Source organism: Gekko japonicus, unplaced genomic scaffold (genome assembly GCF_001447785.1).
Source record: "Gekko japonicus isolate JY-2015 unplaced genomic scaffold, Gekko_japonicus_V1.1 scaffold1389, whole genome shotgun sequence".
NCBI classification, from domain to species: domain Eukaryota; kingdom Metazoa; phylum Chordata; class Lepidosauria; order Squamata; family Gekkonidae; genus Gekko; species Gekko japonicus.
Genome location: NW_015176492.1, coordinates 333,916 through 352,449, shown reverse-complemented (window position 1 = coordinate 352,449; position 18,534 = coordinate 333,916). Strand labels below are relative to the sequence as shown.

The 18,534-nt window shown below is 50.0% G+C and overlaps 1 protein-coding gene across 1 annotated transcript in view; it reads left to right on the top strand.

The window, feature by feature from the left end:
• AXL (AXL receptor tyrosine kinase) overlaps positions 1 to 18,534 on the top strand; it is a 105,199-nt gene that overhangs the window by 23,380 nt on the left and 63,285 nt on the right. Inside the window, exons 3-4 of the mRNA XM_015427261.1 lie at positions 9,203 to 9,303; positions 14,079 to 14,261. Of these exons, the coding sequence (XP_015282747.1) occupies positions 9,203 to 9,303; positions 14,079 to 14,261 (284 nt within the window). The remainder of the gene's footprint in view (positions 1 to 9,202; positions 9,304 to 14,078; positions 14,262 to 18,534) is intronic.

Genomic DNA, 18,534 nt, shown 5'->3' with positions numbered 1-18,534 from the left:
TTGAGGCAGACTCAGCACGGTTTCTGTAAGGGAAGATCTTGTCTCACTAACCTGTTAGTGTTCTTTGAGGGGGTGAACAAACATGTGGACAAGGGGGATCCAATAGATATTATTTACCTTGACTTCCAGAAAGCTTTTGATAAAGTTCCTCATCAAAGGCTCCTAAGTAAGCTCAAAAATCATGGGATAGAAGGACAAGTCCTTTTATGGATCAAAAACTGGCTAGTTCATAGAAAACAGAGAGTGAGTGTAGGTGGGCAATTTTCTCAGTGGAGGGTGGTAAGCAGTGGGGTACCGCAGGGATCAGTACTTGGTCCACTGCTTTTTAACTTGTTCATTAATGATTTGGAGATGGGAGTAAGCAGTGAAGTGGCTAAATTTGCGGATGATACAAAGTTGTTCAGGGTGGTGAAAACCAGTGAGGATTGTGAGGCACTCCAAGGGGATCTGTCAAGGATGGGCGAGTGGGCGTCAACATGGCAAATGGGGTTCAATGTGGCCAAGTGCAAGGTGATGCACATTGGAGCCAAAAATCCTAAATATAAATACACATTGATGGGGTCTGAACTGGCAGAGACTGAGCAAGAGAGAGATCTTGGAGTTGTAGTGGATAACTCACTGAAAATGTCGAGACAGTGTGTGACTGCAATAAAGAAGGCCAATGCTATGCTGGGGATTATTAGGAAGGGTATTGAAAACAGATCAGCCAATATAATAATGCCCCTATATAAATCAATGGTGAGACCTCATTTGGAATACTGTGTGCAGTTCTGGGCACCACACCTTAAAAAGGATATTATAGCTTTGGAAAAAGTGCAGAAAAGGGCAACTCGAATGATAAAAGGGTTGGAACACTTTCCCTATGAGGAAAGGTTAAAGCGCTTAGGGCTCTTTAGCTTGGAGAAAAGACGACTGAGGGGTGACATGATCGAGGTTTATAAGATTATGCATGGGAAAGAGCAGGTAAAGAAAGAGGTACTTTTCTCCCTTTCTCACAATACAAGAACTCGTGGGCACTCCATGAAACTGCAGAGCGGTCGGGTTAGAACGGATAAAAGGAAGTACTTCTTCACCCAAAGAGTGATTAACACATGGAATTCACTGCCACAGGAAGTGGTGGGTGCTACAAGCATGGACGGCTTCAAAAGGGAATTAGATAAGCATATGGAGCAGAGGTCCATCAGTGGCTATTAGCCACAAGGTATAGCTAGGGGCTCTGGGGCAAGTGATGCTCTGTCTTCTTGGTGCTTGGGGGGGGGGTCAACAGTGGGAGGGCTTCTAATGTCCTGGCCCCACTGCTGGACCTCCTGATGGCACTGGTATTTCTGGCCACTGTGTGACACAGAGTGTTGGACTGGATGGGCCTTTGGCCTGATCCAACATTGGCGTCTCTTATGTTCTTATGTTCTTAAATGTAGGAGCAGGACCAGGGTACTTTAATCCATCAGGGATACCCAAGAGCAGAAACTCATTAGCATATTAGGCCACACCCCCATGTTACCAGAAGTGTGGTTATCCAGCCACACGCACCCTTTGCTTCTTATTCTGTTTACCTTGGTTGTTGTCAAAACCCAGGGCCTTTTTTGTAGCAGGAACTCCTTTGCATGTTAGGCCACACACCACTAATGTAGCCAATCCTAATGAGTTTCTGCTCTTGGGTGTGGCCTATTATGCTAACGAGTTCCTGCTGGGCGTGGCCAACTCAGGAGCCAGCCGGAACTCCGTTCCTGTGCGTTCCTGCCCAAAAATAGCCCTGGTGTTGTGTGTTTTGTTCTAACATGGTGTGTTTCTACGTTTGCTCAACCTTGCCATGTTTCCCTGTGTTAGAATCATAGAATCATAGAATGTTAGAGTTGGAAGGGACCTTGCAAGTCATCTAGTCCAACCCCCTGCACTCTGCAAGAGCATAGCCGAAAGATAGCCCTACGACATACCCAAAAGATGGTCGCCCAGCCTCCGCTTGAAAACGTCCAGCGAAGGAGCCTCCGCCACCTCCCGAGGCAGTCCGTTCCACTGCTCAACCACTCTTACTGTTAGGAAGTCTCTCCTGATATTTAGCCGGTATCAACTCCCTTGTAATTTCCACCCCTTAGATCTAGTCTTGCAATCCGGAGCAAGAGAGAATAGACCTGCTCCATCTCCTACCCAACAGCCCTTCAGATATTGGAAGACTGCAATCGTGTCCCCTCTAAGCCTTCGCTTTCCCAGGCTAATCATACCCAACTCTTTCAGCCTTTCCTCGTAAGACTTGTATTCCAACCCTCTCACCATCCTGGTTGCCCTCTTCTGGACACGCTCAAGCTTGTCAACATCCTTCCTAAAATGTGGTGCCCAAATGTGTTTGTTGCTAGCCTTCAGGCAGAGCCTGGAGATGTACTGGAAGTAGAATTCACATCCAGGCTGCAGTGATCAGTTCCCCTGGAGGACACGGCTGCCTTAGAGGGCGGGCTGTACGACATTATGCCCCGCTAAGGTCCCTCCCTCCCTGAGACCCCACCTCCCCCAGGCTCCGCCCCCATATCTCCAGGGTTTCCCAACCCAGAGTTGGCAACCCTCGGCTGTGTTGTATGCAAGCTTTTATGGGCCGCTTTACTGCCCTGTGGTGAGGTGAGCCGTAGCAGCAGTTTACAAAATGGTAATACATTATTTATTTATTTATTTATATTTTATCCCGCCCTCCCCGGTGGGCTCAGGATGGCTAACAGAGGCCAGATCATTAGTCTAGCCATAAATAAAAACATATAAAAACATAATAAAAACATCAGAACTAAAACTAAAGTGCTCTATCCAGTTACTAGTGTCCTAGATCCAAGATGGTATCCCCACGACTCGAGCTGGTATTCTCAGCGTACATATCCAGTGCCGACGGCGTTTCCGATGTAATCCCAAGTTCTTCCTGGGGCCCCGTCAATGCCTCCATTCAGATGTCTTGACGGTGGTGGTATAGTAGGGCGGCGGCTCCTACTCAGAAGCCTGGCGGAAGAGCTCCGTCTTACAGGCCCTGCGGAACTGCTCAAGGTCCCGCAGGGCCCGGATCTCCCCCGGGAGCTCATTCCACCAGGTAGGAGCCGCCACCGAAAAAGCCCTAGCCCTGGTCCCGGCCAGTTTGACATCCTTCGGGCCCGGTATAACCAATAGATTTTGGGGCCCCGACCAAAGTGCTCTTGGGGGAACATGTGGGAATTACAACTTTAAAAAGAATTACGCAAAGGAAAGGAAAGGAAAGACAATCTGGATTTAGGACTATGGAGAGAAAAAAATGCTGACGGTGATTGGCTGAGATGCCCCTCCTTGCCCAGAGGGGCGGAGCAAGTAAAATCATGTCTGGCGGCTGCCATTGGTTGGAATGCTCTGACCTCAGAGAAGGACAAGACCCTTTTGTGTTATTCTGTCTGGTCTTAATAAGACTGAGCAGGATCTCTGGTCCTCCAGAACTCTTCCTGAAGCTGGACTTTTTAAAGAAAGGGGTGAAGAAAAAATATAGATGTTTCAGGCCATCCATACATCCGTTAGGATAAAGAGTGGAGTGGGGATACGGATTTAATTATTGGATAGGGCTAACGCCCCCAAATAATTTTAGAGAGTATAGTGAAACACAGTCAGAAATTGGGGGGGGGGAGGGGATATATCACACATATGATGCTGCCTTATATTGAATTAGACCCAGGGGTCATTTTCTGCAGGAGCGCACAGGAGCGGAGCTCCGGCAGTAAAGAGCCCAGGGGACGGGCACTTGCAACAAGCCCCACCCCCTGCTCCCAGCAGCCCTCAGTCAGAGCAAGAAGCAGCCAGGTAAGCTGCAGAGCCCCCCCCCCCGCCCCCCAGTCCAAAACAGTCCAGGGGCACCTTTAAGACCAAGTTTTGTTCAGGTACGAGCTCTCCCTCCTCTGCGAGGACAGATCTGCATGTTCCCCCCCCCCCAACAGTTAGCAATCCAAAAGAATCCAGTGGAGCCTGAGCGGTGGGTGTTGCCTTCTGACACACTTCTGGTGATGTCAGGGGGTGTGGCATATGCAAATAAGTTATGCTAATGAGCTCCTGCACATCTTTTTCTACGAAATGACCCCTGATTAGACCCTTGGTCCATCGAGGTCAAAATTGGCTACTCAGACTGGCAGCAGCTCTCCAGGGTCTCAGGTGGAGGTCTTTCATATCACCTACTGGCTTGCTCCTTTTTAACTGGAGATGCCGGGGATTGAACCAGGGACCTTCTGCATGTTGTACCATGGAGTCATAGCCTTCCCAAAATGAAACTGCCTTGTACTGAATCAGATCCTTGGTCCATCAAGGTCAGTATTGTCTACTCAACCTGGCAGCAGCTCTCCAGGGCCTCAGGCAGAGGACTTTCCCATCACCTCCTGCCTGGTCCTTTTTAACTGGAGATGCCGGGGATTGAATGCCAAGCAGGGGCTCTGCCACTAAGCTACAACCCCACTTCATGGCTCTCCAGGGTTTCAGGCGGAGGTTTTTCCCATCAACGACCACTTGGTCGTTTCTAACTGAAGATGCCGGGGATTGAACCAGGGACCTTCTGCATGCCAAGCAGATGCTCTGCCACTAAGCTACAACCCCACTTCATGGCTCTCCAGGGTCTCAGGCTGAGGTCTTTCCCATCATCTCCTGCCTGGTCCTTTTAACTGGAGATGCCGGGGATTGAATGCCAAGCAGGGGCTCTGCCACTAAGCTACAACCCCACTTCATGGCTCTCCAGGGTCTCAGGCTGAGGTCTTTCCCATCATCTCCTGCCTGGTCCTTTTAACTGGAGATGCCGGGGATTGAATGCCAAGCAGGGGCTCTGCCACTAAGCTACAACCCCACTTCATGGCTCTCCAGGGTCTCAGGCTGAGGTCTTTCCCATCATCTCCTGCCTGGTCCTTTTAACTGGAGATGCCGGGGATTGAACCAGGGACCTTCTGCATGCCAAGCAGATGCTCTTCCACTGAGCCAGAATCCCTCCCCTCTGTAAGAATGCAGTGAGATACACCCCTTTCCAACAAGGAGCCAAGGAAAACTACTAGCCATTTCATTAATGGCCCATATACGGAGAAATAATAAGACATGAAAAGAGTGTGGATTCTCTGACTCACTCTTGATTCGCCCCATGACGGAAGGAAACAGATAGCGCAGGCCAAGCGGACTTGGGTATTGCATCTTTGACTCAGCCGTGAAGTGAACGCTGCCATCTTTCCCCTGAACGGTTAACCACCTTCCTCTTGGAAATGCGGAATGGGCAGGGGGAGTCCATGTGCATTTGAGGGGGGGGGGGAGAGTGCATACCGGTGTGTGCCCTCGTGCATGAGTCTGCGTGAGTCAGGAGGAAGTAATGTTTGCAATGACTCAGGCTCCAAGCAGGAGAAACGGGTAGGAAGGCCACATCCGAAGTTCTCTGACTTTGAACTTTTTACACATGATTGACAGTCCTGGCACAGCAGGGATACCGAAGAAGGAACTTGGGGAGGGCTGGTATTTAGAACTGATGCCAAGGATGGACGTCTGAGAGATTAGTAACAGAACAGTACAGGGTCGTCCACATAGAGTGTTCTCTTAATTTGGGGAAAAAAATAATATTTTTAAAATATCTATGCTGCCTTCCTTCCGATGTGAAATCTAAGGCTATCTGCAGGTCATCTCTGGAACAGTAAAAATGAGACCCTGGCAGTCCAGTCTGAAATAAGGTTAGGAACATAAGAGACGCCAATGTTGGATCAGGCCAAAGGCCCATCCAGCCCAACACTCTGTGTCACACAGTGCCGTCAGGAGGTCCATCAGTGGGGCCAGGACATAAGAAGCCCTCCCACTGTTGCCCCCCCCAAGCACCAAGAAGACAGAGCCTCACTTGCCCCAGAGTCCCTATCTAGACCTTGTGGCTAATAGCCACTGATGGACCTCTGCTCCATATGCTTATCTAATTCCCTTTTGAAGCTGTCCATGCTTGTAGCCGCCACCACTTCCTGTGGCAGTGAATTCCATGTGTTAATCACTCTTTGGGTGAAGAAGGACTTCCTTTTATCCATTCTAACCCGACCGCTCAGCAATTTCATGGAGTGCCCACGAGTTCTTGTATTGTGAGAAAGGGAGAAAAGAACCTCTTTCTCTACCTGCTCTATCCCATGCATAATCTTATAAACCTCGATCATGTCACCCCTCAGTCGTCGTTGCACCCCTCTAGGTCTATTGAAGTCAATGGGATAGAAGTCTGTAGGGATGCCAACATCCAGGTGGCTCCTGGAGAGCCCCCCCCTTTGACAATCGATGGCCAGACAACCAAGTTCAGTTCCGACGGAGAAAATGGCTGCTTTGGAGGGCGGAGTCTAGAGCCTTATATCCTGCTGAGGTCCCTCCCCTAACCCCGCCCTCCCTTGGCTCCACCCCCAAAATCTCCGGGTATTTCCAAACCCAGAGTTGGGCAACCCTGCCATGGGGGTCTCCAAACCTGCCATTTTCTCCAAGATGGTCTCTGTTGTCTGCATACCAGTTGTAATTTCTGGATAATTCCATCCCCCACCTGGAAGCTGGCAACTTCCATCTGTGCCGTGGAAACTCACTAGGTAGCCTTGGGGCCATGTTCCCTCTAAGCTGAGTTAGTGTGAGCTACCTCCAGCTCACACATTTTTTTAGCCTCCGGCTCACACATATTTGTCTTGGCTCAGGAAGGAGGGCTCCAGAGCAAACTCATTTATTCACCAGCCCAATCGCTTGCTCGCAACTTTAATCCCAGTACCTTACCAAGTAGAATTTTCGTTCACAAGACTCCACAGGTTAGAGGGAGCATTGCCCTGGGCCAGTCACACTCTCTCAGCCTAACCTCCCTCACAGGGTTGTTGTGAGGATAAAATGGAGGAGAGGAGAAGGATGTAAGCTGTTGGCGGGGTATAAATGAAACGAACATCTGGAACAGAGGTCCATGAGTGGCTATAAGCCACAAAATATAGATGGAACACTCTGTCTGGGGCAAATGATGCTCTGTATTCTTGGTGCTTGGGGGGCAATATTGGGAGGCCTGGTCCTGCTGGTGGACCTCCTGATGGCCCCTGGGTTTTGGCCACTGTGTGACACAGAGTGTTGGATGGGGTGGGCCATTGGCCTGATCCAACATGGCTTCTCTTATGTTCTTATGTCTGGGGCAGTGATGCTCTGTATTCTTGGTGCTTGGGGGGCCACAGTGGGAGGGCTTCTGGAGTTCTGGTCCTGCTGGTGGACCTCCTGATAGCACCTGGGTTTTGGCCACTGTGTGACACAGAGTGCTGGACTGGATGGGCCATTGGCCTGATCCAACATGGCTTCTCTTATGTTCTTATGAAATAAATGAATATAAACAAGTAACCTTTGAAATCCCTTCAGGCATTTCTCTTGTAATTTTCACACTCACGAAGGCTAGAAACTTGGTGTTTTTCAAGTGAAAGTTAAGAACCCACCAGATAGCATGTGGCCAGTTGTTCTCTTTTAGTCTTAAACTCGCCCATCCATCTACAGTGTGGAGACGAACAATCTGGGCCTACTTTCCAGGGCTGTTGTTAGATTAAGGATGTAAAGCATTTAGATATTTAAACAAAAATACTAAATGGTTGCTAAGGATTATGCACCGCTGTAAACAATGCAATTGCGCCTGGAAACGTGGATTGAATTTAAAATTGCTTGGTGCTGTCCTGGTTTCAGAGGACTACCCTGAATCTTGTATCTGAAATTCAGAAGATCTGTTTTTTTTCCCTGACAGCTTTTTGGAAACCAAAGGATCTTCCTGGCTCACGGTTCCCACGCTGTTTTCGACTTTGTTTCATTAGCTGCGTAGGCTGAATGAATTTCTTTTTCCCCCAGAACGGCTTTCAAGGGAAAAAAAACTTTTTAAGGTTGTACCATTAACTTCCACTTGGACAAACGGCAGAAAGGCAGCTGTGACAAACAAAACGAGCTTTTCAAACTTCGTAAAATAAACAGGGAGACAGCAGATTAGAGACATTTGTTTTGTCTGCTGAGGCTTTTGGGTCCTGGTGGGGGAAAAACTGGCCACTGGTCCTTCAAGATGGAGGAATCCTGACCAGTAAGTAAACAGAGGGGTGGTTGGCCTCTAGACTGTTGCTGACACCACACAAAAACCCCACACCACCTCCCTCCAAGAATCCCTAAGTAGCAAGTCGGCACGATGCAGAAGGAAAGGGCCAAAAATTCAAGCCGAATCCTTTCTCTAAACATCAAAACGCAACTGCTACAGTTGAGCACCAATTGGATTTATACCCCGCCCTTCACTCGGAGTCTCAGAGCAGCTGACAATCTCCTTTCCCTTCCTCTCCCCACAACGGACACCCTGTGAGGTAGGTGGGGCTGAGAGAGCTCTGAGAGAACTGCCCTTGAGAGAACAGCTCTGAGAGAACTTGTGACTGGCCCAAGGTCACCCAGCTGGCTGCATGTGGAGGAGTGGGGAATCAAACCCTGTTGTCCCAGATTAGAGCCCGTGCTCTTAACCAAATACACAAACTGGCTCAGAAACCAGTTCTCCGGGTTAGAGTCTGCCATTCCTAACCTCTACACCACGATGGCTCTCAGCATCTGCTTGGCATGTAGAAGTCCCAGGTTCAATCCCCGGCATCTGCAGTTAAAAGGATCAGGTAGGAGGGGATGGGAAAGACCCCCTCCCCCTGTGACCCTGGAGAGCCATGAAGTGGGGCTGTGGCTCAGTACAACAGTTTCTGCTTAGCATGCAGAAGGTCCCAGGTTCGATCCCCGGCATCTCCAGTTAAAAGGGCCAGGCAGGAGGTGATGGGAAAGACATCCCCCTGAGACCCTGGAGAGCCATGAAGTGGGGCTGTAGCTCAGTGGCAGAGCGTCTGCTTGGCATGCAGAAAGTCCCAGGTTCGATCCCCGGCATCTCCAGTTGAAAGGATCAGGTAGGAGGGGATGGGAAAGACCCGCGCCTGAGACCCTGGAGAGCCACTGCCAGTCTAAGCTCAGTGGCAATTCCGGGAGATCTCCAGGCCTCACCTGGAGGCTGGCAACCCTGTGAGCAGGTGCTAGCCTTCCCTTTGTCTGCTCTTATAATTCGGGCACGGAGCCGGTCGCTTTTCTGTGCGCCAATGCGCCTGCCGCAGGATTCCGTACACCTCTGGAAAGAGGGATTCCTCATTCCGGTTCCCTCCTCAGCCCGGACATTAGAGCGTCTTCGGGAGTTTGCGTGACTCTTCTCTTCTCTTCTCTCCTCCCCCACCAGCATCCCTTCTGTGCAGCTTTCGGACATGGGGAATTACCAGTGCGCGGTGACGGTGAACGGGTCTGACGTCTTCTCCGACAGCGCGTATTTGGGACTGGAAGGTAAATCCTTTGAATGCTGCACGGGCTCAGAGGCACTCTTTTTTTTTTTTTGTAAAGATTTTATTAGCTCCCCTAAAAAGGGGAGGTATTTCGCTTAAAAGAAAAAAAGGGAAGGGTAGACAGCGGGAGAAAGAGAAAGCTGAGTGATATATAAACTGGTAAATTAAACTGTTAGTAATGTCCAATTAATCTTCTTGGGCTTCTTCTGTGTGTTGTCAAACTTCTTTTCTTAGTTCAGTCACATATAATTCTCTGTTAATATGTTAGTAATGTTCCCTTGAATTTCTGTTAATGTTCCCTTGAGTTCCCTTGAGTTTCTGTTAATAAAAAAAAGAAAAATCTCTTCTGGACACAGTCAGAACCGCTTCTTTGCGTGCTGGGCACCTTTACTATCGCTGACGTGAAGGGGCTTCCTCTGTTGTCTTCTACTTCCGGCTTGTTAAATCCTCCTTCGGGTTGCTGTTAACACACTCAGTTCATGCACTATAAATCCTCTTCCTTTCATGCCTTGGAGGTCCCCAACTTTGAGAATGGTATTAATTTCATTTCGCTTTTATTTCCGCTCCCAAACTCTCTATTGGGTCCAGGCTCAGAGGCACTCTTGTCTCCGCTGCCAGTAGTCCGTGCCTGAGCCGAGGCACTCAGAACAAGTTTCAGACCACCCCCTCGCTTAAATTAAGACCCGGCTGGAAGGTGCCATTGAGTCACATCTGACTGATGGCTCGGGTTGCCAACTCCCACTTGGGAAATACGTGGGGTGGGTGGAGCCTAGGAAGGGGAGGGGCTTGTGGCACTAGAGATGTAAAATTTCCGGAAATTTTGAACCTCGGAAAAAACCCCGGTTTTTTTCGGGGGGAAATGGAAATTTTCGGAAAAATTGAAAGAAATGCTACATTTGTCTTTTCTAGATTCTAGATTGAAAGTCATTCTGTTACTTTAGGAACATAAAATATGACTGGACATTTTTACTTGGCATGAAATTATCACAACTAGGATATTAAAAATATAGTGTATCCAAAACAATTATTACAAACAGAATACCCACCCACTTGCAAAAACAAAACTGAAACCTTTTTATTTTCTTCTGACAATAGCACCTCCTAAAGGAAGAAATGCATCTTGTTCTTGCATTGGAGAGTTCAGTTTGTAACCTAGGACTTGCTTGCCTTCAGTGCACAGAAATTAGATCAATCTGATATGTGAAATGATTTGGAAAATATTTGAACACCTTGTCTTAAAATATTTTATTCATCATGTTAAAATAAAACGTTCCATAATCATTTTTTTTCTTTTCTTTTTCCAATTTTTCGGAAAAAAACAAAAAGGCTTCAGGAAAAAACCGTTTTCCCCCCGAATTTTTCTGGTTTTTTTCTGGGCCTTCCCATCTCTATGTGGCACAACGCCGTAGAGACCACCTTCCAAAGGGAACTGATTTCTGTCCTCTGGATATCAGTTGTTGTTTTTTAAAATTTATTTTTATTAACAATTTTTTCAACAGACAAAACATAACCAAACAAAAAATAGACATAGCAACAGTTCCAAATAGGGGACGGCAGGATCTCTCCGGAAGCATAAAAACAAGTACAATATAGATTGGAAACAGAGTGGTAATCAGTGTTCCCTCTAAGCTGAGTTAGTGTGAGCTAGCTCGCAGTCTTTTAGCCTCCGGCTGACACATTTTTTTGCCTCAGCTCAGGAAGGAGGGCTCCCGAGCAAACTAATTCATGTAGCAGCCAAATCTCTTGCTCACAACTTCAATGCCAGTAGCTCACCAAGTAGAATTTTTGCTCACAAGACTCCACGACTTAGAGGGAACATTGAGATCAGATATGCACAAACAGTCAGTATTTCAAACCAGCCTACAATGTTTTTAACCGCAAAGAGCAGGCGTCCCCAGAAAGACATAAGTACTCATTGCTCGTATACATCAGGCAAGTCAAAAGTAAATAAGATCGTGATAAAATTTGTTTTTGGGGAGAACATCATTTTTGTTAGATAAGAAACTGTTGGGAACCAACAGAGACCACTTGTGATCTCTGGAGATCTCCAGCCCCCACCAGGAGGTTGGCAACACTCCTTATGATGACCTCCTTGGGGTTTTTAAGGCAAGAGACGTTCAGTGTGCCATTGCTGGGGCTATCCATGTCAGAGCAGACGAACAGAGGCGGTTTTGCCACTGCCCGACTCTGCATAGAGATCCTGAACTTCCTCAGCGGTCTCCCATCCAAGTACTAACCAGGCCTGACCCTGCTTAGCTTCTGAAATCTGACAGGAGCAGGCTACCATGGGCCATCCATGTCAGAGCGGATGAACAGAGGTGGTTTTGCCAAGGCCTGACTCCGCATAGAGATCCTGGACGTCCTCGGTGGTCTCCCATCCAAATATTAACCAGGGCCAATCCTGCTTGGCTTCTGAGAACTGATAAGATCGGGCTGGCTTATGCTATTCAGGACAGCGCAGGCCTGGATTTGATTCCCTTGAACATAACGCTTCCTTCTGTTATAAATCTGGAAATCGGGGGGGGGGGGACTGGAAACATTTCTGCCCTGTTTTGTTCTGTTAGGAATGCGCCAAGCCGCTTGCAGTGGATTTTTCTCAAGGCCATCAGTGAGTCCGTGCCAAACAACTGTTGGTGTTCGACTAGGGAGTCTTAGAGACACAAATACATCAAATACAATTTCATTCCACCTTACCCTTGCGGGTCAGTGAGCTCCTTTTACAATTTTAATAATTATAAATGAGGTGGAATGAAATTGTATTGATGTATTAATATTAATATTGAGCTGCGGTGTCTCAAGTGGTTAAGACGCTGAACTGCAGACTGTGGAAGGTCGGTCGCTCAGCAGTTCGAGACCCGAGTGTGCCGCATGACGGAGTGAGCTCCCGTCTCTAGTTCCAGCTCCTGCCAACCTAGCAGTTCGAAAGCAAGAAACTGCAAGTAGATAAATAGGTACCACTTCGGTGGGAAGGGAACAGCGTTCCGTGCACCTTGGTTTTTAGTCACATGACCATGGAAACGTCTTCGGACAGCGCTGGCTCTTCGGCTTTGAAACGGAGATGAGCACCTCAACCCTAGAGTCGAATTCGACTGGCTTTAGAGCAAGGGAACCTTTACCTTTATTAATATTTTTGTTTATTTCAGTTCTGATTGGACCCTAGACAATGTTGCAATGTTGAGAGCTTTTGGGCTCACAAAGAAAAATTCTTACGCCTCATGTCCTTTATATATACATCACGGTCCTTGAAAAAGATTAATTCGAAATGGGTAAATTACTAGAGTCCCGTGGGACTAGTGATCGTGACACTGACAAGGAAGCTGTCTGAATGTAAACCTGCACTCGATGTATTGTTTGGGTGAAACATATTTTTCTCTATGTATTGTCTGGGTGAAATATATCTTTGATAATATTTTGATACCAATATTTAGACAACAGTATTGGAAAATATAAAAAGAAAAAGAATAAAGCACGAAATTGTTCCACCAGAAAATTATATTTATTGTAAAGGTAAAGGTAAAGGTCTCCCTTGCTCGAAAGCCAGTCGAGTCCGACTCTAGGGCTGCGGTGCTCATCTCTGTTTCCAAGCCGAAGAGCCAGCGCTGTCCGAAGACGTTTCCGTGGTCATGTGGCCGGCATGACTAAACACCAAGGCGCACGGAGCGCTGTTTCCTTCCCACCAAAGTGGTCCCTATTTATCTACTTGCAATTTCTTGCTTTCGAACTGCTAGGTTGGCAGGAGCTGGCACTAGAGACGGGAGCTCACCCCGTCCTGCGGCACACTCGGGTCTCGAACTGCTGAACGACCGACCTTCCCCAGCCTGCAGTTCAGCGTCTTAACCACTTGAGCCACCTCAGCTCCATATTTATTGTGCACGGCGATATATATATTTGTATATAGCCTCCAGGTGGGACCTGGAGAGCTCTTAGAATTGAGCTCTTAGAATTGGATCTGATATCCAGGCGGCAGAAATCAGTTCCCCTGGAGAAAATGTCTGAAAATATGGAGATTTGGGGGGTAGGTGGAGCCTCCGTAGGGTGAGGTTTGGGGAGGGGAAGGAACTCAGCAGGGTACAATGCCATAAAGTCCACCCTCCAAAACAGCCATTTTCTCCAGGGGAACTAGATCTAGAGATCAACCGTAATAGCAGTGGATCTCCAGGTGCCACCTGGAGGTTGGGAGCCCTAAGAAAATGGCTGCTTCAGAGGGTGGACTCTGTGGCTCCTACCTTGCTCCTACCTTGCCGCAAATTTTGTTAGTCTTGAAGGTGCTTGCTGGAGTCTTCCTCAAATCCTGCCTTCTGGGTTCAGCTCCCAAATCTCCAGGAATTTCCCAGCCTGGAGCTGGCAACCCGAGCCGGGGGCATGAGCCGAGACGATTGCACTCCACAGATGGAAATCCTTGCCCCTGTGGAAACGTCTCCTCTGGATCCAAGGGAAGAATGGCAATTCATTGCGAACGTGAATAAGAAGAGGAGATTGGATTGATACCTCGCCCGTCACTACCTGAAGGAGTCTCGGAGCGGCTTACAGTCTCCTTCCCCTTCCCCTCCCCACAACGGACACCCTGTGAGGCAGGTGGGGCTGAGAGAGCTCCTTTGAGGACTGCTCCGGAGAGGTCAGCTCTGAGAGAACTTGTGACTGACCCAAGGTCACACCAGCAGCTGCACGTGGAGGAGTGGGGGATCGAACCCGGTTCTCCCAGATTAGAGACTGCGCTTCTAACCACTACGCCAAACTGGCTCTCTGTCTGATCCCCTTGTTCTTCTTTGCTCCCAGGTCTCCCCTTCTTCGCCGACGAACCCGAAGACATGGAGGTGACGGCCGGGACTCCTTTCAACCTCACCTGCGGGGCGCAGGGACCACCGGAGCCGGTGCAGGTGATTTGGCTGCAAGACAGCGTTCCTCTCAACTCCCTGGGGGACCCTCTATCACGGACCCCTTCGGTACTGGCCGTGAGAGGTGAGTGGCACCAGATGCCGTCGGGCTGCTTTGGGCAGGAAACTGGACTTCCCGAAGGGTATGCGAGAGAGGCAGGATGGTGTAGCAGTCAGAGCACTGAGCAAGGAACAAGACATGTTGAGTGTTATGTGCCGTCAGTGCCAGGGCTATTTTTGGGCAGGAACGCACAGGAACGGAGTTCCGGCTTGTTCCCAAGTTGGCCACGCCCAGCAGGAACGCATTAGCATAATAGGCCACACCCAACGGCAGAAACTCATCAGGACTGGCTACAATTAGGGGTGTGTGGCCTAACATGCAAAGAGGTTCCTGCTACAAAAAGAGCCCTGGAAACAAGGTAAACAGAATAAGAAGCAAAAGGTGGGTGTGGCTGGATGACCACACTTCTGGTAACATGGAGGTGTGGCCTAATGTGCTAATGAGCGGTGCTGTCGGGGTGTGGCCTAATATGCTAATGTGTTTCTGCTGTTGGGTGTGGCCTATTATGCTAATGAGTTCCTGCTGGGTTTTTTCTACAAAAAGCCCTGGTCAAGACCATTCTGACTTACGGAGACCGCATGAATTAATGTCCTCCAAAACGTCCTGTCGTGAACAGTCTTGCTCAGGTCTTGCGAGGTGAAGGCTGTGGCTTCCCTGATGGAGTTGATCCCTCTCCTGTCGGGCCTTCCGCTTTTCCTGCTGCCTTCCAATTTGTCCTAGCATTATCATGTGCCGATGTGCTGGAGTGGTTAAGAGTGGAAGGACTCTGATCTGGGAGAACCGGGTTTGATTCCCCACTCCTCCTCCACATGAAGCCAGCTGGGTGACCTTGGGTCAGTCACAAGTTCTCCCAGAGCTCTCTCAGCCCCCACCTGCCTCACAGGGTGTCTGTTGTGGGGAGGGGAAGGGAAAGGAGATTGTGAGCCGCTCTGAGACGGGCTATAAATACAATCTCTTCTCTTCTTGAAGGGATGGAGGTGTTTGGTGTTGTGGTTGAGTGCGCGGACTCTAATCTGGGAGAACCGGGTTTGATTCCCCACTCCTCCACTTGCACCTGGCTGGATGACCTTGGGCAAGCCGTAGTTCTGATCAGAGCTGTGCTTGAAAAAGAGCCGTTTCTGTCAAGAGCTCTCTCAGCCCCACCTAACTCACAGGGTGTCTGTTGTGGGGAGGGGAAGGGAAAGGAGTCTGTAAGCCGCTCTGAGACACCTTCCGGTGGTGAAGGGCAGGGTATAAATCCAATCTCTTCTCTCCTTCTTCTACTGGATCAGACCTTTTGCTCCATTGGGTAGCTGGGGATTACTCACTTGGCTAAAACCATGTACTCTGCACGTGCTCAGAGGCACCCCCCCGCTTTCCTTTCACTCGGCTTGGACCGACTCTGGAAAGGAGGTGACGGGCGCTCAGGCGAAAATTGGTTTCTGAAACTCGCGTCTCCTTTTGCTGTCTGGACGGCCGAGCCCAAACCGTCCTTTGTTTTCTCTCTACGTTCTGCTGGCTGCGAAGAGGGAATTCCGCTTCCCCCAGCCGTCCTGCTCTACTTTTCTGGAAGGCCAGGCAAGAGGGGGGCTAAAAGGGGGAAGACCGTGAATGGATGGGAAACACACACACCCTTCTCGCTCTCTGCCCGGCCTCCTTTCACGAGCCCCCCTCTCTTTCCCCCGGCTTTTCACGTCCTTGTTCGTCGTCTCTGAAAGCCCGGCTTGTCCCTGGCCGGCGGCCCCTTTTGTCCCCTTTTCTATGGAGGTGGCTGTTCCCTGATGCCTCGGGTGGGGTGGGGGCTGCTCCAAGCGTGGGAACAGGCCGAGCAAAGGTTGCCAACTTGCCGTTCGGTGGTAAGGGGGCTGTTTGTGCGTGTGTGTGTGCTGCGCATGGATTTCGCCACTCATGGTGTGTGTGTGGGGGGGAGATCCTAAAAGAGCCAGTGTTTACACAGTGCTTTTGAGCGTTCGGGGGCCGCGGTGGCTTTGTGGTTAAGACGCCGAGCTGCGGACCGGAAGGTCGGTAGCTCGGCAGTTCGAGACCCGAGTGTGCCGCATGACGGAGCAAGCTCCCGCCTCTGGCCCCAGCTCCTGCCAACCTAGCAGTTCGAAAGCAATACATTGCAAGTAGATAAATAGGTACCGCTTCGGTGGGAAGGGAACAGCGTTCCGTGCGCCTCGGCGTCTAGTCATGCCAGCCGCATGACCACGGAAACGTCTTCGGACAGCGCTGGCTCTTCGGCTTGGGAACGGAGATGAGCACCGCGTCCCTAGAGTCGGATTCGACTGGCTCTCGAGCAAGGGAAACCTTTAGCTTTACCTTCGAGTGTTCAGGGAACTTCGCGTTCGTTATCTCAGGAATTGTTACGGGAGCCCTGCGAAGTAGGCCGAACGTGTGATAAGATGGAGGGGCTGCGTCTTGGGGGAGGGGGAGAAAAGCCCCTCTCAAGTCCCACATGGTGGTTAAAGTGTCAGGCTGAGGTAGGTTAGACAGAGAGTGACAGTGGCCCCAGGTCACCCAGCCGGATTCTGTGGTAGAGTGGGGATTCGAACCTTGGTCCACCCCCCCGGATCCTAATCTGTTGCTCTGTACCACGGTGGCTCTCAACATGCTGTGAAAAGCTTCCGGCTTTCAGCATCGGATCAGGCCTTTGCCAGAAGCACAGAAGAAGGACAGGCCTAGGTCTTTCTGTCTCCCCGCCCAGCTGGCAACTTGAGCTGCCTCCGCATTCCAGATGCATGGGGGCGACTTGTTTTATCCGTTTCTGGAAAACACTCTGCGTGTGCTCAGAGGCTAGGGCTTCTTCTATTAAACACAGGCCTCAGGCCTCTGTTTTGGAAACCAGGTTCGGAGGCCTAGACCAGGCAGCCTGCTTGGCCGCAGATTAAGCCCCGGACAAGCCTGCAAGGACGGAGCTCTCCCGATCTTCTTGGCCCCGTGGAGGTTCTTCTTCCCGTCACTTTGAAAGCCGTTGACCACTCAGTCCAGAGCTCTGGATCCTTCCCAAGAGCTTCCAAGCATCATGACCACAATCCCCCCCCCTTTTTTTGCTAGAGGCCGGCAGATGATTTGTCTGCGGGGCACCGTGGGTTGCCGCTTTGGCCGGAGGGGGGTTTTCGTTTTGCTGAATCAGCAGCTGTGTCAGGGCTGTTCTAAAAGGAAGTGCCTCCCCGGAGCAACTGCGGTAGAGCTGCATTCCTCCTGACACAGGCAGAAGATCAAACCAGGCAGCAACTGCCTCTTCACGCTGCAATCTCGCGTGCACTTACTCCGGAGTGAGGCCTGATTTACATGCGACGAGAGAATGAGGCAGCAAGAGGGGTTCCACCCTGCCAGTCTGCGGATTGAGGATTTCGCGCGGGAGGGGTGCCCCTTTGTTAACAAACTCCACCTTTGGCATAAACAGAAATTTGAGGTTCTGGAGCAAACCCCCTGGAAAGGAGGCGTGACTCTTGGGTTGCCAAACTCCAGGTGGGGCCTTGGGCAGTGTTCCCTCTAAGATGAGTTAGTGTGAGCTAGCTCACAGTTTTTTAGCCTCTGGCCCACACCTTTTTGTCTTAGCTCAGGAAGGAGGGCTCCAGAGCAAACTAACTTATGCAGCATCCAAATCACCTGCTCACAACTTTAATGCCAATAGCTTACAAAGTAGAATTTTTGCTCACAGGGTTCCATAGCTTAGAGGGAACATTGGCCTGGGGTGCTCCTGGAATGACAACTCATCTCCAGAGCGCCGCGAGCAGTTTCCCCGGAGGAAATGGTAGTTGCCGAGTCCAAACTCTATGGCATACCATAGAGTCTAGATGAAATCTCTTTAAGTAATTTTGCTCTCTTGAAGTCTTTGAAGGGCTGTCGCTTAGCGGAGGGCAGGGAGCTATTCCTGCCGGCAGCAGAGGAGAGGACGCGCGAGAAGGGGTTTAAATTAAGGGCCGGAAGGTACTGGCTGCATATTCGGAAAAACTTCTTGACGGTCAGAGTTGTGCACGAGTGGAATCGGCTGCCTGGGGAGGTGGTGAGCTTCCCCCTCCCTGGCAGTCTTCAAGCAGTGGCTGGATGAACAGGGATGCTTTAGGCCAGGGGTCGTTTCCTGCGGGAGCGCACAGGAGCGGAGCTCCGGCAGTAAGGCGCCCAGGGGGTGGGCACATGCAACAAGCCCCGCCCCCTCCTCCCAGCAGCCCTCAGTCAGAGCAAGAAGCAGCCAGATAAGTTGCAGAGCCCCCCTCCCAGCCCCCTGGTCCAAAACAGTCCAGTGGCACCTTTAAGACCAAGTTTTATTCAGGTACAAGCTCTCCCTCCTCTGCGAGGACAGATCTGCACG